Source organism: Trachurus trachurus (genome assembly GCF_905171665.1).
Source record: "Trachurus trachurus genome assembly, chromosome: 1".
Taxonomy (NCBI): Eukaryota; Metazoa; Chordata; class Actinopteri; order Carangiformes; family Carangidae; genus Trachurus; species Trachurus trachurus.
The window spans coordinates 6,151,240-6,170,021 of NC_139891.1; the positions used below are offsets into that span (position 1 = coordinate 6,151,240).

Sequence of the window (18,782 nt, forward strand, 5' to 3'; positions counted from 1 at the left end):
GGTGTGTTCATTATATAACTATTACCGGCTACCGTATGAAGATTTACTGTATGTCGGCGTACTACCCGTCTACCTGTGGTTAGGTGATGCTTTTGATTTCAAGTGAAACAGGCCGTCTACAGTAAGAGCTCTGTGGCTGATGGTAAACTCGTATTAATCACTCTTCAAGCTGGGACATGAAGCGAAGTGACGTGTGTCTCACCTGCCGTGGTTCACATCCAGTGAGCAGACAGTTGTTACATAAACTCTCTCTCTCTCTCCATCAGCAGGGCCAGACTGCACCGCCGCGCTAGAATCTGTAAACCACTTCCTGTGGTGACTCGGCGGGGCTAAGTCTCGTTAGTGCAGCCAGACACCCGGCCCCTCATTAGACCAGCGAGGTGACAAACAAGGGGAGCAAGACAACAACAAGCCAATTAGCTCCCTGTGTCTAAGCTATGGACAACCTATCCTGGTTCTGCTGCTGTTACATAATCCCGAAAAGTTTTTGCCCAAAACACCGGCTTTTGCTGTTTATAGGCCTAATTACTAGTAACCCCCCCCAACCTCATAGTTAATGTGTTGACAGCTTACACTGTCCCACTGGAATCAGAAAACAAGCCAGAGACAAGGTCAGACTCTGACTGACTCTGCTCCTTAGCAATAAATAGTTCTTCTTCCAACTCACACCCTCTCAGGATTGGGCACAGACACATTTTCTGTAAACTTGCTGTGGTTTCTCTCACCGCTGCCTTGATGGATGAAACGTAGGACCTGCACCAAGTCTCTGGGCCAGCTGTCCGTCAGACGATGAATATAATCTCACAGTGCGAGCTCAGTTTACGGCCTTTAAATAGATCCTTTTTGATCTCAACGTTCTCATTTTCTCTTGGTTGCAGGACTGGAACCGTACGTGGTACACGGCCAACCCAGACCTGACCCAGTGTTTCCAGAACACGGTACTGGTGTGGGTTCCCTGTATCTACCTGTGGTTGCTGGCCCCGTTCTACTGCCTTCATCTCTACTGCCATGACCGCGGCCGTATTCAGATGTCCTGCCTCTGCACCGCCAAAATGGTGAGACATCATCCAGACTTTGGCCCCGTTGGGTTTTGATGACCGAAAGCAGCTTAAACATCCATTAGTTTTCCTCAGTAACATCCCCCACTGTCAACGGAAATATATTAGCAAATGTAACATCCAGAGATTTTTTATCCAGTTCTGTCTCCCATTACCTTCCTGTCCTGCTCAGGTGTTGGGTTTCCTCTTGGCCTCTTTTGGCTTCGTGGAGTTCTTCTATATTCTGCTGGAGAGGAGCCAGGAGATCCAGCAGCATATGGTCTTCCTCCTCAGCCCCATCATACGCAGCATGACTGTGGTAAATATTGCAGTTCTTTACAGAAGTGTTTACTCACGCATCTACAGCTGACCAAACTTTATGTTTAATTATGTTTCTAATACCTAAATTTAATTGGCTACAATATTAAAGCAATTGTGATACAAGGCTTCACATCCTAGATCTCTAGTAATCAAGCAAGCTTTATTCCTGATCTGATCCTTAAGTTTTGATTGTTGTTCCTAAACAAGACTGAGTTATCATGATGCACAGTGAATGCATGGAGTTGCGTAATTGTGCAAAAGTTCACCAAATTCTCAATGGTTTCATTGTTTGTGTGTGAAAAATGCCTAAACTATTGAGCCATTGCACATTTTGACACCCCTGCTGCGTTGCTCCGGCGAACAGAGAGGTTTGGGGAATATTTCAGCATGTGTCCCGTTGGCTCACATGTCCACGTGCAAACACATGAAAGAATATGCAGTACGTGTGTGTGTGTGCACTATTTTGGCCAGACACTGAGGCGCAAAGATGTATACCCAGGGAGAGATTTATAGTGTTGCACGCAATGCAAATATTACAGTATCCTGAAAACACAGCTTGTGTTTGGCCATCACTCATCAGAGTGCAGAATACATATGTCATGACATCAATTACTATTTGATGTGGACCTGTGCGTATGTGCAAAGTTCCAGTGCAATGAAAAAGTGCCAACTCACAAAGGAACAATTTTTCATGTAAACTATAATAATTCTGGTGTTTTTATAGGCTAAATGTCAGTATGGCCTATTCTTTTCCAAACTGTATTTACCCTACATGACAGATTACAGGCTAATCAGGCATAAAGTGATAGTGATTATCCACTCATAATCTTGTCCACTCATGCACGTGGTGGAAGTGCATCGACTAATCATGCACTTTAATTGTATGGAATCTCCTCCAACATTTTGATTCATCTTTAGAAAATACAAAACCACTGAATACAAAGATGAGGCTCGCAGTTGTACTCTGTGTTTAACCCTAATTACACAGAAAGATTCAGCCTCTTTGTATTGGTACAACAGGTATGCTGTTGGATGAGAAGTTCTGACGCCAGTTTCATCTTTGAGCGCCATTGTTCTGACCAAAACTGTATTTAAGGTGCAGCATGTTTAATTGCAATGCCTCTTGCAGGCAGGAAGAAAAGACAAAGAAACAAAACATTCATCCTGCTTATGTTGGACTAAGAACTAGAAGTTTAAAATTGACAAAACATGCCAAAATCTGCAGAGGAAACAGTTGATCCAAATCAGTGCAGCTCCAGTGCAGCTTTATGCTGTCTGGGTGAGCTCTTTGATTTTTTTCAAATGTTTGTCTTTTCTCCCCCCATAAGCATCTTGAATCAAACCATAATGGCCCTCCCTACCTGGATATACTGTAGGGGGCGGTGTATAAGGTGGGCTACAGAACATTATTTATAGAAGATAAGGTCTGGTATGCAATCAGAGAAATGTTTTCAGTGGCTTGTGTTGATGGAAACCATGCTGAACGCTTCGATGCCACTCATTTTCAGGAGATTTTAAATGACGCTTAACTGGCGTGTAGGCATAAACAGAGGAGGCGTGCAGCTTGCAGCATGGGTGGCATGGCAGAAATGCTGTTTATCCTGAGCAGGAGTGGTATAAGAATTACAATGCAGCACAGGGGGTGTGGGGGGGGGGGGGGGGGGGTGCAGAGCCCAGATAGAGAGAGCTGCTGTAGTCCAGCGAGCCTCTAAATCTGACCCACTGGGCCGTAAAGCCTCGCTCACAAAGCTTCCTCTCTCTGCAGCCTTATACAGGTCCTGCACAGTCTCCCTCCCTCCGAGTCAGACAGCCTTGCCCACCTGTGGTCTTTTTCAGACTCCTGAGTAAATACTCAGCACGTGTTTTGGTAAAAAAAAAAAAATACACTGAGACGTCGCTTGTATCGAGGGATACGTTTCAAAAACGTTGTTTATTTCGAGCGTATCATTTATCACATCAGGGGGCCAGACAACAACCATCTCCTTCTTTATCATGCTATGAGCAATGTCACCAATCTTTAAGTCTTCTCACCAGACCTATAAAGGATATAATTTTCTAGATGGATGTTGATTGGAGCCACCCACCACCTCCCGTTCTCAGCGTGCAGGGTGCCTAGTACACTGTGCTCTTGTTGCTGTCACCAACCTGTTTTGTTGCCCTTCCACTCAAGTTAATGTATGAGAACGCTTCCACCCATGTCAGACGGCCCACAAACGAATCATGGTCAGTATTGAAAAGCAGACTCATGACACTGACTATAATCAGTAATACCATGACGTAAAGCTCCTACTCATTCCCCAGCACTGCACACTTCCCATGTAATTATAAGGTAGGGTTTTGATTTGGGGCTTGGTGATGGACTTAGTTCCACCCACTGACTTGAACAAACAGATGGGCTTAAGATTTGCAGTAATATGGCCTGTCAGAGCGGAAAAGGCTAGGAATAACCATGCTCATGCCCTCAGCTAACTGACCCAAGGTCAGCTATACGTTTTCTTCACTTATATAAAGGTTTGGATTTGGGCTGATGCAGCCCTAACCTCATCAGATCAGAACGTGAAGTACCAGCAGTCAGGAACAGACCGTTCTTGCCACTATTGACTGACATTGTAGATCTGATGGAGTTCACAAAAGAATTGATCGAAATTAGAAATTCCAGGGCATTAATATACATTATAAATTATACATATATAGAAAGAAGTTCAAGTAGGAATACAATTAACAATATTTTTATATATGAAGAATTATTCAAATGACTATGTGTTAAGTCAAATGTGTCCCTCATAATGTTGAAATTACCCATCTCACTTTTTAGTGTCTTTCAGATGATTATTTTAGTTTTCCAACCAGCAGCTTCAGTGTCTACAAAGTTAGTGACCTGGTGAAAACACAGGGACAGTATCTGCTCTATATCTGATGCATGTGTAAATAGTATTTCTATCATTTTCACAATATCATCTTTATACAGTGGTGATATGTCCCTTTTCTGCTGCCCACAAAAAAAACAATTAATTAATGAAAAATGAAAAATAAAAAAATAAAAAACATTTGCAAAGTAAAATAAAAATGTAAACCGTTATCACAGTTACCAATAACTAGAGTGGTTGTAATTAACAGTTGCTCCCAAAAGCACATGGGCATTAAGTTCCTGGACAAACGTAGTTGGAGTTCACATGTTCTCCTAGTGTTCACATCCCAGCCGTAGATGTGCCTTTGGCTCCAACTGCCCAAACACATTCAAGGCAGGTGGACTGGAGACTCTAAATTCCCCATAGGCATGACTGTAAGTGTCTGTCTATCTGTATTCATCCTTTGATGGACTGGCAAGTGTCAGGTATGTGGTAAAAATGAATGACCAAAAAAAAAATAGTTCAATCACTCCGCCAAATGCACAAGCGCCTACTGGAACTTATAGATATTCACCGTCCTCACCGCGGGACAGTGAGGAATCTGCACACAGCTCTTCCTACAGCGTATCAGGCTGTTGATGCAAAAAAACTTATATAATTACCAGACCAGTATAGTTTATAACAGGACAGTGCTGTGGCTCATCCCAAAGTTACCAATGTGGTTCTCATTACGAAAGCTAAACCCGCGTTCTCTCCTCTTGGTGATGAGCTGGCATGACGAAGTGACGTCTCACTTGGCCAACCACTCAGAGAGGAACCAATTATAGTGCATGACTTGTCAGACAGGATGGACAGACAGCCGTGTCCAAACACTGAAACACTCTTATTTTCAAGAAAACATCACAGTTAAGAGTTTTGCTTTTTTTCTCCCCCAAAGTAAAGTATATAGTAACATTGAGAAGTATGTGTAGAGTGTGCGGGATACCATAGATGTCTAATGTCTAATTTTATAGGCAGAAGGCTGCCAGACGGCATGTGCGCCTGCAAACCAGGGGAATCCCAGAAACCCAAGTTCTTTCTCAAAACCACCATCAGCTGCGTTAGATCAGCCGAAATCTTATTATTTCCTCTGTGCTCTGTTGGAAACGTTGGCAGTGGCACTGGCAGCTAATACAAGAGAGCTAGTGCTTTATTTCCTCCAATTGAATTTAAGTGGAGTAGCACTGAATGGTAGCTTTCAAGGAGCATTTCCCAGTTAAACTAACATCTTTTCCAAAAAAAAAAAAAAAAAGAGATGTAGTGTAGTGCGATAATAAAAGTCAATTACTCGAAATTTACTTTTTTTTTTTTTTTTCTTTCCAAGTTGTTTTGGCTCTCTGTTCTCTGTCTCTGTGACAGATTTATTTCCTCTCCCGTGCAGTAAGAATCACACATGAATTTGGTCTCTCTCTGTCTAGATCCTGGCCCTATGCATCATCCAGTTGGAAAGAATAAGAGGCTGTCGTTCCTCTGTGTTTCTCTTCCTGTTCTGGGTCTTGGCTGTCGTCTGTTCCCTGGTGCCTCTCAGAGCTAAAATCCAGCTGGCCATGGACGAGGTATGTCGTTAGCCCATTAATTAATGTGTAATATAAACATGTCATAGCATTTAACAAGAGTTTTCACCCTGTAATTAAACGTGATGCTGCACACATGATGATATATATATAGCCTATATATATATATATATAGCCTATATATAGTATTTCTTTCTACTGTACCTGTGCTGTCAAAAAAAAAAAAAAGCAAATTTGATCACATTAACAAACAATTTCAAAAAACTTGTAATACATTTTTTGTTTGTCTTAATGTAAGTAATCAACTGCGTCATTTCCATGGAGATATCTAAAGGTTAAAATTTTAATGGATAGGCGTATGAATGGGCTATATTTTGGTCTTTTTCTAAACTTTCCCCTAATGGGATTCTTCAGGGCTTTTTTCCCCCTCACTCAGGACATGTTGAGGATACAAAATCAGTTGAGTTTGCTTCTGTTGCTAATTTGTTCAAAGGTTAACCCCCATTTTGGCTTAAAATTACTGGACTTTTGAATATCAGGAATAAGCTGCAGCTCAGTGAGTTTGAACTCATTGAACCTGCAGTGTCAAAGCAGTGAGCAGGGATATCTAATCAGGTCTACTCCTGCCCATAGTCTAGACACAAGACTCCAGCAGCACAGCTTGAGATATTCCCCGTGTCAGCAAAGAGTTTCTATTTCATCCCTCAATTTTAACCAAGGTAACCTAAAGTTAACCAAGTGCTGGAGGATGACACTGCCAATTCTGGTCAAGCCTGTGTGTGTTTAAGTTTGCCTTTTCTTCCTGAGTCTCCCATCAGACACTGCAATCATTGTTGTATGGGGTAAGTTTCTATTTAAGCGCACACAGCCGTGGGGTAGTAGCATTTGCATTTCTATAAAAACACACAAACACACACACATCCATATTTCTGTTTTATCGTCCTCAGTGTGACATTCCCACACTGCTTGGGGGAAAGTAATGATGGCCCTGGGATAAATGCTGGTGAGACATGGCAGCCCAGGGTCAGACCAGAGGAACGTCAGCGCTGTGTTTATGGGCCTACACTGCCGTAAACACAGCCAGATGGAAATCTATGCATCCACACAGAATGCGAAGCCATTTAGATCTAGACACAGATGTTTTCATTTCACGTGCACGCAGGACGTGCACGCAGGATACACACGTGGCCACAGTATATTTCTTGTCCATATCATATATCAAATTTGTATTCAACCAGCTCCTAATAACGTCCAGCCCTGTCGTCTTCTCTGCCAAAAACTGTAGATCATGGGAGCTGAAAAAAGCAGGCATCAATAGGTGGATCATTTCTTTAAGACAGCATCTAAATGATGGGATGTAGTGTCAGATATGCAGATGATAGAGCCTGGTGCTGGACGGGGATGGGGTTTGTTATCTTTGTGCAGACATGAAAGTTTACTAATCTTCTCACCTAAAACCTGCAAGAAAAAAGTATTCCCCAAAAAGTTTTCTGTTAATGTAGGTGCAAATGAAACATCAATAAAAAATTGAGAATCAAAATTGTAAACTATTTTGATTTTTTTTTTGCTTATATGGCTCAGATTTATAGATATTTACATTATTTTAGTTTTTTTTTTCAATTATGTGCACATATAGTATAGTCAGGAATTAATCATCAATCAATCAGGAATTGATTCACTCATATAACATAATAATAAGCTTATATATGTCTATCTTTATTTTCTTCCCATTGTATAGATAGATTTAGACATAGATATAGATTGGTGTGTGTGCAGTACGTGTTCTACGAGGTGCGGTCTCAGTTTTTCTGTGTCACTTCATATTTATGTATTGTGGGCTGCTTTCTAAACAAAGTATTTTACATTTCAGTGTTGATGGCTGGAGTTGACAGGGTTCATGTTTGTGGACCCTTGGCCAATCTTAGTTGCTTGACCTACATTTTTACCGCCTACTCTCTGGTCATCTTGTTTTTCACCGTGCGGCCGGATCCAATCGGCCCCTTCATATCAACTTTCTGGGCGCTGCGTACACGTACTGCTGCACAACAAGCTGGCTGTGGCAGCGGTGTTGACCTAGTAGTACACAATACCTCTGCCAGAACCCACAATTTCTGTATGTCAAGAATAACATGCTCGTCCTACATTTCACCAAAGTCTCAGAGTGGTTAATACTGCAGCTGTGGGCTTTATTGAAAGTCGGGGTTGGTGGTTTCGTAAAACCACAAACTCTCTATTTACAGATATGGCCGCTTAGCGTGACTGAGAGGCAGCTTTAACTATTATTCATTTATATAAAGTACACCATTAAAGACTTTGGGTTTTCACTCTGATTTAGCCTAAAGGTCCAAAATACTCTTTATTGTGTGTGTGATCTTGCTGTATAAACCATATCCTCTGCTATACAATGTGTAAGCGTGGGAAAAGCCATTTAACGGATCTAGTGTTGTTGCAAAACTGCACACAAAGCCACAGGAAGATAAATAGAGCCGTATACAACAGGATGTGTGATTTGTTTGGTAATGTTGAAACACATGAATCAACCAAAGCCCATTTTGATCCAGTTGAAAACCCCCATGTCTTGATGCGAGTAAAACGTTATTTTTCTGTGGCATGTGCTTGGCCATGAAGCCAATTAATGTAAGAAAAACATGTCTGGAATAGCTTAGAGCAAACAAACTCAAGGAACTCGAACTTGGAGGTTCTGACATGTTTGAGCCGTGTAGCAGCCTCCTCAGTCTGGTGTGTCTTCTTTATTCCACAGGGCATTGCCTCAGACATTGTACGATACCTCGCCTTCTTCTCCTACTTCACTATCCAACTGGCCCAGCTCTTCCTGTGTTGTTTTGCTGACCAGCCTCCAGTGGGAAAAACCGTCTTGGAAAAGGTAGGCAGAGAAGAATGTATCCCACTTCCGTCAGAAATGTCCACTCCGGTCTAATACCCGGGACAGAAAATGCCAGAGCAGCTCTCTTGTGGTTTTCAACTCTTTTGTGTGAAGACACTTTCCCCTTTTGGAGGAAATGGTGTGATTCACCTCCCTCCCCGCCCTCCTCCCTCCTCCCTCCCTCTCTCTCTCTCTCATTTCACCACTTTGGCTTCCTGTGAGAGGAGCGTGAATGGGTGTATGTGTGTGTTTGACATTGTTGTCCCACATGCCATCAACACGACTCACTCACTCAACTCCGGCGTTGGATAACATCATGACCGCTGCCTGCAGTCCATGACCACACACCAGCAAAAGCCATTATTTAATAATACACATCTCACTCTCTCATCAAACCTCCCTGACTCACCCCCCAGGCTCAGAAATAGCACACGGAGGAGAGCTGACAGGTGAATGAGAATGAGCTCCAGTGGCGTGCCTAAAGTGCCCCCTGGGAGCCAAAACGCGCGTTTAAAGGGATAGTTCACCCAAAATTGAAATTTCACTCATCTACTCACCCTCATGTCAACTAAGGGCTGGGAGAAGTTTCAGAGTCCTCCGTGGCTTCTCTGAGTTACAGGGGGTCTCGGCGTAGCAGTGCATGTCCATATAACAGTTGCAAATGGATACCAACTGTCTTCGTAACAAAAAGACACACCAAAAAAAATCCAAATACCTCCATGCTATGTAATGTCCGTCTTGTATTGAAGCCCCGAAATGCAAAATTGTCCCGAAAAAAATAAAATAAGTCTATTTTTCAAGCTTGTTTTGTAGCGGAAGCTCCTCTTTCGGGTTCGTCAAATTTGGACGAACCAGGGTCTGTCCTCTTCTCAGTTCGTCCAAATTTGAAGAACCGGGAAGAGGAGCTTCGAGAAGCTTCCACTACAAAACAAGCTTGAAATATAGACTTATTTATTTTTTTTCGGGACAATTTCGCATTTCGGGGCTTCAATACAAGATGGACATTACATACGAGCAGCATGGAGGTATTTGGATGTTTTTTGGTGTGTCTTTTTGTTACGAATTTGCAACCGTTATATCCCAGCCCTTAGTCGACATGAGGGTGAGTAGATAATGAGTGAAATTTCAATTTTTTGGTGAACTATCCCTTTAAGTGTCCTCTTGGAAGCCAAAACGCATGCTAAAAAAGTGCCCTCTTCAGTGGTGAGGATGCGCTATGTGCCCTTTATTTTCCTTTTCGCCCCTGCCCTTCAAAAAGTCTGTGCACGCCACTGATGAGCTCCCAATCAATCAAAGCACACGTGTGACGTAATATTTCCACGGTGATAAACAAAATAGCTGGAAAAGTCCCTCACAAAGTCTTTTGGCCGGCAGTGAGGAGGCTGAGAGCGGAGAAGCCGCAGTCTGGTGTGGCGGACACACCCATGGGTCCCTCCTTGTTGTGTCCTCCTCTTCTTCCTCCTCTTCCTCCCCTCCACCCCACGCTCTGGTTAGAGTTACTCACAGGAAGAGAGGAAGTGAGGGGATGAAGAGCAACAGTGCTGGTCATGAAGCGAGCAAACAGCATGGTGAGGGGGCGGCAGGGCGGAGGGATGCCATAAAGAATGTAGGAGAGGAGAAACTTTCTGTGGACTGTATGTGCATGTGTGCATTTGTCTGTGTTGTGTAGTTTGTGATGACACATTTCCACTCTGTCTGCACTGGACCTCAGAACGTCATCCTTACCGTGCGCTAACACTGAGCTCTATTTATTCTGTCCTGTGGGAGTTCATGGCCTCTTCTCCCCACAATGGACCACCTGACTGTACACTGTTATTTACACACATCACCATTCTCAAACAACATCCCTCACACAAGCGCCGCATTCAACCATCAACCAGTCAGTCCGCCTGTGTATTTCTCGAGAGCCTTTAAGTGGTGAAAGATTTACTGCGAAAACAACTATGAGTCTGTTTTTCTTTTTAATCTGTTGCAGAATCCCTGTCCCGTAAAAGATGCCTCTTTCCTGTCAAAGATCCTCTTCTGGTGGTTCACTGGGTAAGACGGTTCTTCAAAACCCCCTCATTTCTAGGCTGACTCATTTGTAGCAACAGTTGTTTACACTTTGTTTACAATAATGTGTTTGTTTTGGTGACGATTGCACGCGGGAATCATCTCTGCAACTCCCTCCTCCTCCTCCTCAGGCTGGTCGTGAAGGGATATCGCGCCCCACTGGCGGCGGAGGATCTGTGGACCCTGAGGCAGGAGGACACGTCAGACAAGATCATCTCTGAGCTTCAACAGGACTGGACAGCAGAGTGCGCCAAAATTCGAGAGTGAGGATCAGGATTTACTGGCCTACTAGTACTCACTTTACTGCCCATATTGCAATAATTTCACTCGATCATCCCTGTGTTACCAGTGCACCAACTTACCAAGGCAGACTCTCTCTTATGAATGTTTAGCAGGGTTCCTACGCAAGTATGGAAAAGTATGGAATTTGATTTCATACATTTGGTCTGGAAAAGTATGGAAAATGGAAACTATTGTATGGAAATATATTTATCTTAATACTTATCTGAAGTTATTTGGGTAAATTATTCTGTATGTGCTATTGTACCTACAGTATAGCTACAATTTCCTGGTGACATAATGGCATACACATTCAGAATAATGAAAACAAATTGCTTATTTTTTTATATTATGCACATCTGTTTACTCAAATACCACAAATTATTAGATTTTTTTTCCCCAAGAAGTCTGGAAATTAGGGTCTGGAAAAAGTATGGAATTTGGACATGTCAAACGTGTAGGAACCCTGGTTTAGTCTCCACGCTGCAGACAAGATCTCTCTGATGACATCATAACCTCAATGAAATCATCGGGTTATTTTCTCAGACTTTAAAAAAAGCTCTGTCCGCAGCAACAGATGATATAATAGAACTCAGGCTGTATTTTTCTCCTCACAATGAATAAACAGACTTTTATGTGAAATCTGTGGAGTTCCCCCCGCAGGGATCCACGTGATTATTTTTTAAATGTATTAGCCAGCAGCAGAAGATCAATCCTCACAGGGAGCTGACGTGTGCAGATGTGCTTGCAGATGTTTCCTCTGGCCCATATGGCTCGCTATTTTGGCACGGTGTGTATGCGATTTCCACCATACAGCTCTCGCCATTTAACAGCCAAGGAACCAGGAGCATTTTTATAGCAATGTGGTCAAACATCAACATGTTTCTGGTTGAATTAATGACCCAAGCAGAGCACGACTTAGCTATGATTGCGGTAAACTTGAAATTTGGGACATTTCATCAGAGGCATCCACGGACAAAAATAGGTCCCAAAGAGTCACTTGAGGACATACAGTACCATAATGTCAAGACACCAGCACTTCATTTTCAAAGCTTGTTCTTTGAAGATCTGTCGTTAAGTCCAATAATTATGGCGATGAATAATGCCTTTAACTGCTGTTGGCGAATTCTTGAGCCCATCAGTGATGGCAAGAATAACCTAACAGTCTGTTTTACATTAACAGTTTGAAAGGCGCCAGAACCATGTTGGGGCATCTCTGACACAGATGTCTGGTCTGTAACCGTGTGCATTCTCTCCCTCTGGCAGGCAGGAGAAGGCCTTGGCGTCGGGCGTGGCGCTGGGCAGCAGACTGCCAGACCAGGCTCAGCTCCTCAGGAAGCTGCAGAAGGAGCAGAGCTCCGGCTTCTTTCTGCTCAGGACCCTGGCACGCAAGTTTGGCCCGTACTTCCTGACCGGCACCCTGTGTATCATATTCCACGATGCCTTCATGTTCGCCATCCCTCAAGTGCTTAGGTAAGAGATATTGTGCTCTCCAGACCTACATCTAGTCTCTCAACCATGAGTGAAATCTGGCATTAAGCTGCTGTGGCGTGACTTGCCACTGTTTGGAAACATTAGCTGAATCTCAAGCAAGTCTCACAAAGCTCAGGGGGATTTGGTTTGTGGTGCTGAAAATGTTTCAGAAACAACAATGATGTGAACAGTTAGTATAATGAAAGAAATCAGGCAGTTGTGAATCAATAGCAACTGTCATTGTATTTGGAGAGAAATGTTGTTGTTTTGTGATCAACTTTTTATTTTATCTTTACTGAGAAATATAGAAAGGTACAAGTCAATGTTACAACAATAAATCATAAGATATGTATTCACATATACCATATACCTACCTATAAATGTGTACAGATACATAAAAGTAAACAATAAAACTAGAATAATAATATGTATACTATATAGGAATAAGTAAAATAATAATCGAAATAAATACAAACAAATATACAATAGGTGAAATAATAATAAAGTACATGTGCATATAATAAGATCAGAGAAAAACGAAACAAATAAATAAATATTACTACCCCAAACACAAACCGCCCACCCCCTGGATCCAGATTCCAAACTCACGGAGGACAGTTAGGAGAAATGTTGTTGTTCACTGTATTGAGGAAAGTTGGATCCAATATTTCCAAACCTCAAATCAGACTGAAATTACCTGGATGGACAGCAGTTCAGGCCTTAGTTTAAAAAAAGAAAGTTTTCATTGTGAAACTGTCCAGATCAATTTGGAGGTTTAAGTGAAAGACAATATATTTCCATGGCATGATAATTTAAAGAAACATTGTGGGAAAACCAAAACACCACAGTCTGTATAGATATATAGATATCGCTGTATAAGCAGCGCCTCAGATGTCACCTTCGTTGTTCTATTTTAAATGATTCCTTATACTAACAACAACAGACGCTGGCAGCGGTGAAAACAGGTCACGGCTGACCCGCCATCCCACCAGCCAGACTGGAATGTTGTTGTTGATGCACAGCACTGAATCAGTGGAAGTGTTAATTATGGTCACGGAGCTGTGAGCGAGAAAAGTAGATGAGACCACAGCCAGGGGGGGGACAGGCAGCATGGGTACAGCTCCAGCATGGGGAGAGGGGGGGGGGGCAGAGAGGGAAGAGGAGGCTCTAAATGGCAGAAATGCAATGGGACCACAATAAGGGAGCCGCTGGCCAAGTGTGAGGGCAGCCGGGCCGCAGGCTGAGTGCTGTTGTGCAACCCGAGCCACTCTGCGTGGACTGGAGTCAGCCAGCAGCCGCAGCTACACTGAAAGCCACTGGGTCAAAGCACACAATGAAAAGTCCAATGATACCAGATACATGGTAAATAAGATTGTGTTGACAGGGTAAAAATCCCTCTGTCTGCAGTGATTTGTATCACTCACTGCTTTCCAGGGAAATCCACAAAGACGTAGGAAGTAGGACTTTGATATATTAACCATCCTCTGGTGTTCAGGTCACCAGTGACCCGTTTTCAAGTTTTAAATGCATAGAAGTACCACATACATTTGTTTATAGAATCAAGACTTATTGACTTTGTCAGGAACCTCTATTTAAACAAAATAAAACAAACATTTTTTTTTCACAAAGTTCTAAAATGCTCTGGTTAAAATGTTTACATTTGTGGTGTGCGGGTCAATTTTGACCCGGTTATAACAATAAGAACAATAATTACAGTTAAAACTGAAATCATAAGTGCAAAACCAACCTTTTCATGGATAAGGAAGTCTAACAATGTAACCAAGAGATGAGAAACAAATGGGATGATAAATAATTGTAAAGCACTTTGTGTTACATGTCTATGTAGGAAAAGTGCTCTATAAATAAAGTTTGATTTGATGATTTGATTTGTTTTTAGTGTGTTTTACAGCTGATTGAAGACTCGGGTCAAAATTGACCCTAACACCATAGATGGTAGTGGAAAGCTAACACAAGAAGAAGGTTACATTGAAGCCAAAAAAATATTAAAACCAATATTTTCATGGATAAGGAAGCCTAACAATGTAACCAAGAGAAGAAAAACAAATTGGATGAAAAAAAATGTATTTAGTGTATTTTACAGCTGATTTCAAATACGGGTTAAAACTGACCCGAAACACCATAGATGGCAGTCAAAAGCTGACACAAGACGAAGGTTAAAGGTGCACTGAACAGGTCAAACAAAGAAAAATGAATACAGTATGTGCAAACAAGTGATAGTCCTGTATTAATCCTCTTCTTCTCCTCCGCCACAGTCTCCTCCTGGGTTTCATGAGGGATGATGATGCTCCGCTGTGGAAAGGCTACTTCTATGCCACTCTCATGTTCCTGCTCTCCTGCCTCCAGTCCCTCTTCAACCATCAGTACATGTACACCTGCTTCACGGTGGGAATGAGGGTGAAGACGGCCGTTATGGGCCTGGTTTACAGGAAGGTGGGTAGAGTACGCCAACGTGTGGCGGCTTTAAGATGTGTATCATAAATTAAATGGTGAAAACAAAAGCCTTTTTTACTTCCAGACTGGATAGCGATACACAGCATGTGATTAACAGCTTTTTTCCTGAGATGAATGACCGTCTGAAATCTCTGATGAAGATGAATGACTGAGATGAATGACCGTCTGAAATCTCTGAAATCTCGGTCATTCATCCTGAGATGAATGACCGTCTGAAAGCTACATGTCTTTGTCTCTATTATTGTCAACGCAGTCTTTGGTGATAAACAGCTCGGCCAGGAGGACTTGCACCGTGGGCGAGATTGTGAATCTGGTTTCAGCAGACACTCAGAAGCTCATGGACTTTGTGGTGTACTTCAACGCTGTCTGGCTGGCTCCCATCGAGATTGCTCTTTGTCTCTTCTTCCTCTGGCAGGTATGTTGAAATGCAGGATTTTCACAATGCGTCTCATCCACAAATCCAAAAACACCCATGACACCTTTTTTTTTTTTTTTTTTTTTTAAATCTTTCTCCTCTGTCTAGCATCTCGGCCCATCAGCCTTGGCAGGAATTGCCACTGTCATCCTCATTTTTCCACTCAACGGATTCATTGCGAAGAAAAGAAGCAAACTGCAGGTAATCCTTCACACTTTCACTCCAGCAGCCCTGACATCTGGCATGTCAGGTCAGGGATGCCACAGCTGGTTTAGATAGTGGCTGAAGAGCCGCGTGGGTGTTTGGCCTGGATGATACATTCTCTCTTGTCCTTTTGATGTCTGCCCCGTATAATGTGTTTGAAAAACAATGACAGGAAAGGGTGGGCAGTAAAAAAAAAAAAAGACATAATTTTTCATTTCTCTGGAAAAACAACAGACGGTTCTTTAAATTTGGATGCCAATTTAATCAAACTTCGGCTTCAGTGCGGCGACCACATTCCTGGCCCTTTGTTGTTTCCTTGTCATAAAAATCACGAAAACGTAACAAGCAATAAATTCTTAGCGAATTAAACAAGTTCTGTGATGTTCAGGAAAACTACAACAGCTGTAACAAGCATAGACAAACCCCATGTTCACAAATGTATGTATCTGCCTCACTCTGGTAATTGTCTTTCCACTGCGCCCTCGTTTCAGCCGGGGATCGTTTAGTTTTTAATAATATGATGTAAAAAAAAAAAGTAAAAGAGAAAAAAAAGAAAGAGAGAGAGAAAAACAGTCTTGGTTTGATCAACAGGAGATCCAGATGAAGTTCATGGATGGCCGCATCAGACTGATGAATGAGATCCTGAATGGAATAAAGATCCTGAAGTTCTATGCCTGGGAGAAGGCCTTCCTGGAGCAGGTTCTGGGATACAGAGAAAAGGAGCTCAAGGCCCTGAAAAAGTCTCAGGTCCTTTATTCCATCTCCATTGCATCCTTCAACTCCTCTTCATTCCTGGTAAGAGCATTCAACTGAAAGAGAGAGGCAAAGTAAAGCAGAAGGCTGGTGATATTTGTCTTACTGTTAAAGGATAAGTTAGGGGATCATCCTGAGACCATGAATGTCTATATCAGGTTTCTTTCTTCGTCAATAGATGGGCTAAGAGTACGAGACGGACTAATGCTTTGCTGTTGCGTTTGATCTTTCAATGGGATATACTGTATTTACAATTACAATAATCCCATATCCCTTAAATTGTTGCTCTAGAGATCATCCATCAGACAAAGGTAACATTTACTGTCTTTACCCACAGATTGCCTTTTCCATGTTTGGCGTCTACGTGACGCTGGATGACAGGAACGTCTTGGACGCGCAGAAGGTTTTCGTCTCGATGGCGCTGATCAACATCCTGAAAACCCCACTCAGTCAGCTGCCATTTGCAATAAGCACAACCATGCAGGTAGGTGAAATACCCATGATCATGCTGGTTCCATATGAAGCATATATAGGTCACTTCACTAATCACTGACTCTGGTTTAGGCTATGGTTTCACTGAGACGGCTGGGAAAGTACCTGTGCGCCGAAGAACTGAAAGTGGACAACGTCTCAAAGAGTTCTGGTAGGAGTCTAAGCCATATGTAAAATATTATGTTGCATGAATAAGCTACTATACTGCAGTATTTAATTTGACCAATATCCTCATTTTGGTTCCCTGAAATCTTTGGGCTGTCATAATATAAGCAGCCCGCAAGATTATGTTGTTTATATCTGCGGAGTACCACAGTCTTGTATGGATCATGTGCACTGTCACTTCCTGGGTCTAGGCCTGACTGGTAGACGTAGTAATTATAGGATGTTCCCCTTTAGCGGTTGAACGTAAATCATAGCATGAATTCAGACATATGATTCATAGAGAAATATGAGAAAATGCTGCACTCCTTTGTCTGTAGTCTGTCAACACTTCCTACGACCGCTTGTGAAAAAAAAGCAAGAGCTCTGTAATTTGTATGATTAAGCGAATTCACTTGTAATTATGCCTAGACTGCGCTCCAACAAGTAGCTTCAAGTGGGAATTTTGTTTTGAAAGTTTGTTTGTTGCTCAGGTTGGATGAACGTGTTCTGTCTTATGTGTTTTGTTCATTTTCCCATGTTTTTTTTTTTTTTCTTGTTTAGAAGGGGAAGACGTGGCGATAGACAACGGCACCTTCAGCTGGTCAGCAGAGGGCCCTCCGTGTCTTAAAAAGTATGACTTATTAAAACAAAAAAAAAAGGAAAGAGAGAAAGAAAAAACAACTAAATGTATACTCAAATGAGGAGAGACTTACCAGATGACTCACTTCTTTGTTGATAGGATCAACATCCATGTGCCGCGAGGTTCCCTTGTTGCCGTGGTGGGGCATGTGGGCAGTGGAAAATCCTCTCTGTTGTCCGCCATGCTCGGTGAAACGGAGAAACGAAGTGGTCAGGTCACTGTCAAGGTACTGACCTTATGTTCCATGTGCATGATGTATTTGTAATTAGTGGGTTAAATGTCATAAATATTGACAGTCTCTCTGTGTTTTCACAGGGCTCCGTGGCATATGTGCCCCAGCAGGCCTGGATTCAGAACGCCACGGTCCAGGACAACATTGTGTTTGGCCGTGAGAAGTTAAAAACATGGTACCACCGTGTGCTGGAGGCCTGCGCACTGCTGCCCGACCTGGACATCCTTCCTGCAGGAGATGCTACAGAAATCGGAGAAAAGGTAAAGAAATGTTTTCTGCTTTTGAGATTGTTTATTTAACATCGTTTCCTAAAGTCTGTCTTCCTATTTGGTTTAAGGAATCATCACTTGAAAGACAGTCTAAATTACTGAAATGGGTTGCTTTTGACCCTGAATTCAAGCCCGCAAGGACTGACAGGAGGTTTAAACATTGGTGCACTGGAGCTGTGCATAAAGCCCATTACATCCAAGGGGGAATTTGATAGTTTTCAGAAGATTTCAGATACATATGGGCTAGAAAAAACTGATTTCTTTAGGTATCTTCAAACCAGGTCTTATTATAACGATCAGATAAAACCACTAGAGGAAAGTGAGACCAACTTAATCGACATATTTATTGACATGTACAAAAATAAGGACAATAGGAAACTTTCTTCAAAACTGTACTCCCGTATTCAGTCTAATAAGAAACACTCAACAGATAAGATTAGATTAAAATGAGAGAAAGAATCTCGAACTGTCATTACAGAAGAAGAGTGGTTGAATATAGGCTCTGTGCAGTCAACTTCCACTAGTTTTGTCTCTGGAGAGATTTCTGCTGGCACAATCTGGTTAGATATTTCATAACCCCTATGTTAAAATGTGTGCAGACAGGGGAGACTGTGTTGGAGGAAGTGTGGTGAACAGCTAGCAGACCATTTTCATATATTCTGTATTCAGCCATATTGGCAAAAGATTACACAAGTAATACAAAACATTTTTGG

At 42.3% G+C, this 18,782-nt stretch overlaps 1 protein-coding gene across 1 annotated transcript in view; it reads left to right on the forward strand.

Moving 5' to 3' along the window:
* abcc6a (ATP-binding cassette, sub-family C (CFTR/MRP), member 6a) overlaps positions 1–18,782 on the forward strand; it is a 29,036-nt gene that overhangs the window by 2,165 nt on the left and 8,089 nt on the right. The window contains exons 2-17 of the mRNA XM_083980633.1: positions 879–1,055; positions 1,231–1,356; positions 5,665–5,802; positions 8,522–8,644; positions 10,620–10,681; positions 10,828–10,959; positions 12,242–12,448; positions 14,722–14,899; positions 15,174–15,335; positions 15,444–15,536; positions 16,131–16,334; positions 16,630–16,776; positions 16,857–16,935; positions 17,490–17,559; positions 17,668–17,794; positions 17,884–18,060. Coding sequence (XP_083836759.1) covers positions 879–1,055; positions 1,231–1,356; positions 5,665–5,802; positions 8,522–8,644; positions 10,620–10,681; positions 10,828–10,959; positions 12,242–12,448; positions 14,722–14,899; positions 15,174–15,335; positions 15,444–15,536; positions 16,131–16,334; positions 16,630–16,776; positions 16,857–16,935; positions 17,490–17,559; positions 17,668–17,794; positions 17,884–18,060 — 2,202 coding nt within the window. The remainder of the gene's footprint in view (positions 1–878; positions 1,056–1,230; positions 1,357–5,664; positions 5,803–8,521; positions 8,645–10,619; positions 10,682–10,827; positions 10,960–12,241; positions 12,449–14,721; positions 14,900–15,173; positions 15,336–15,443; positions 15,537–16,130; positions 16,335–16,629; positions 16,777–16,856; positions 16,936–17,489; positions 17,560–17,667; positions 17,795–17,883; positions 18,061–18,782) is intronic.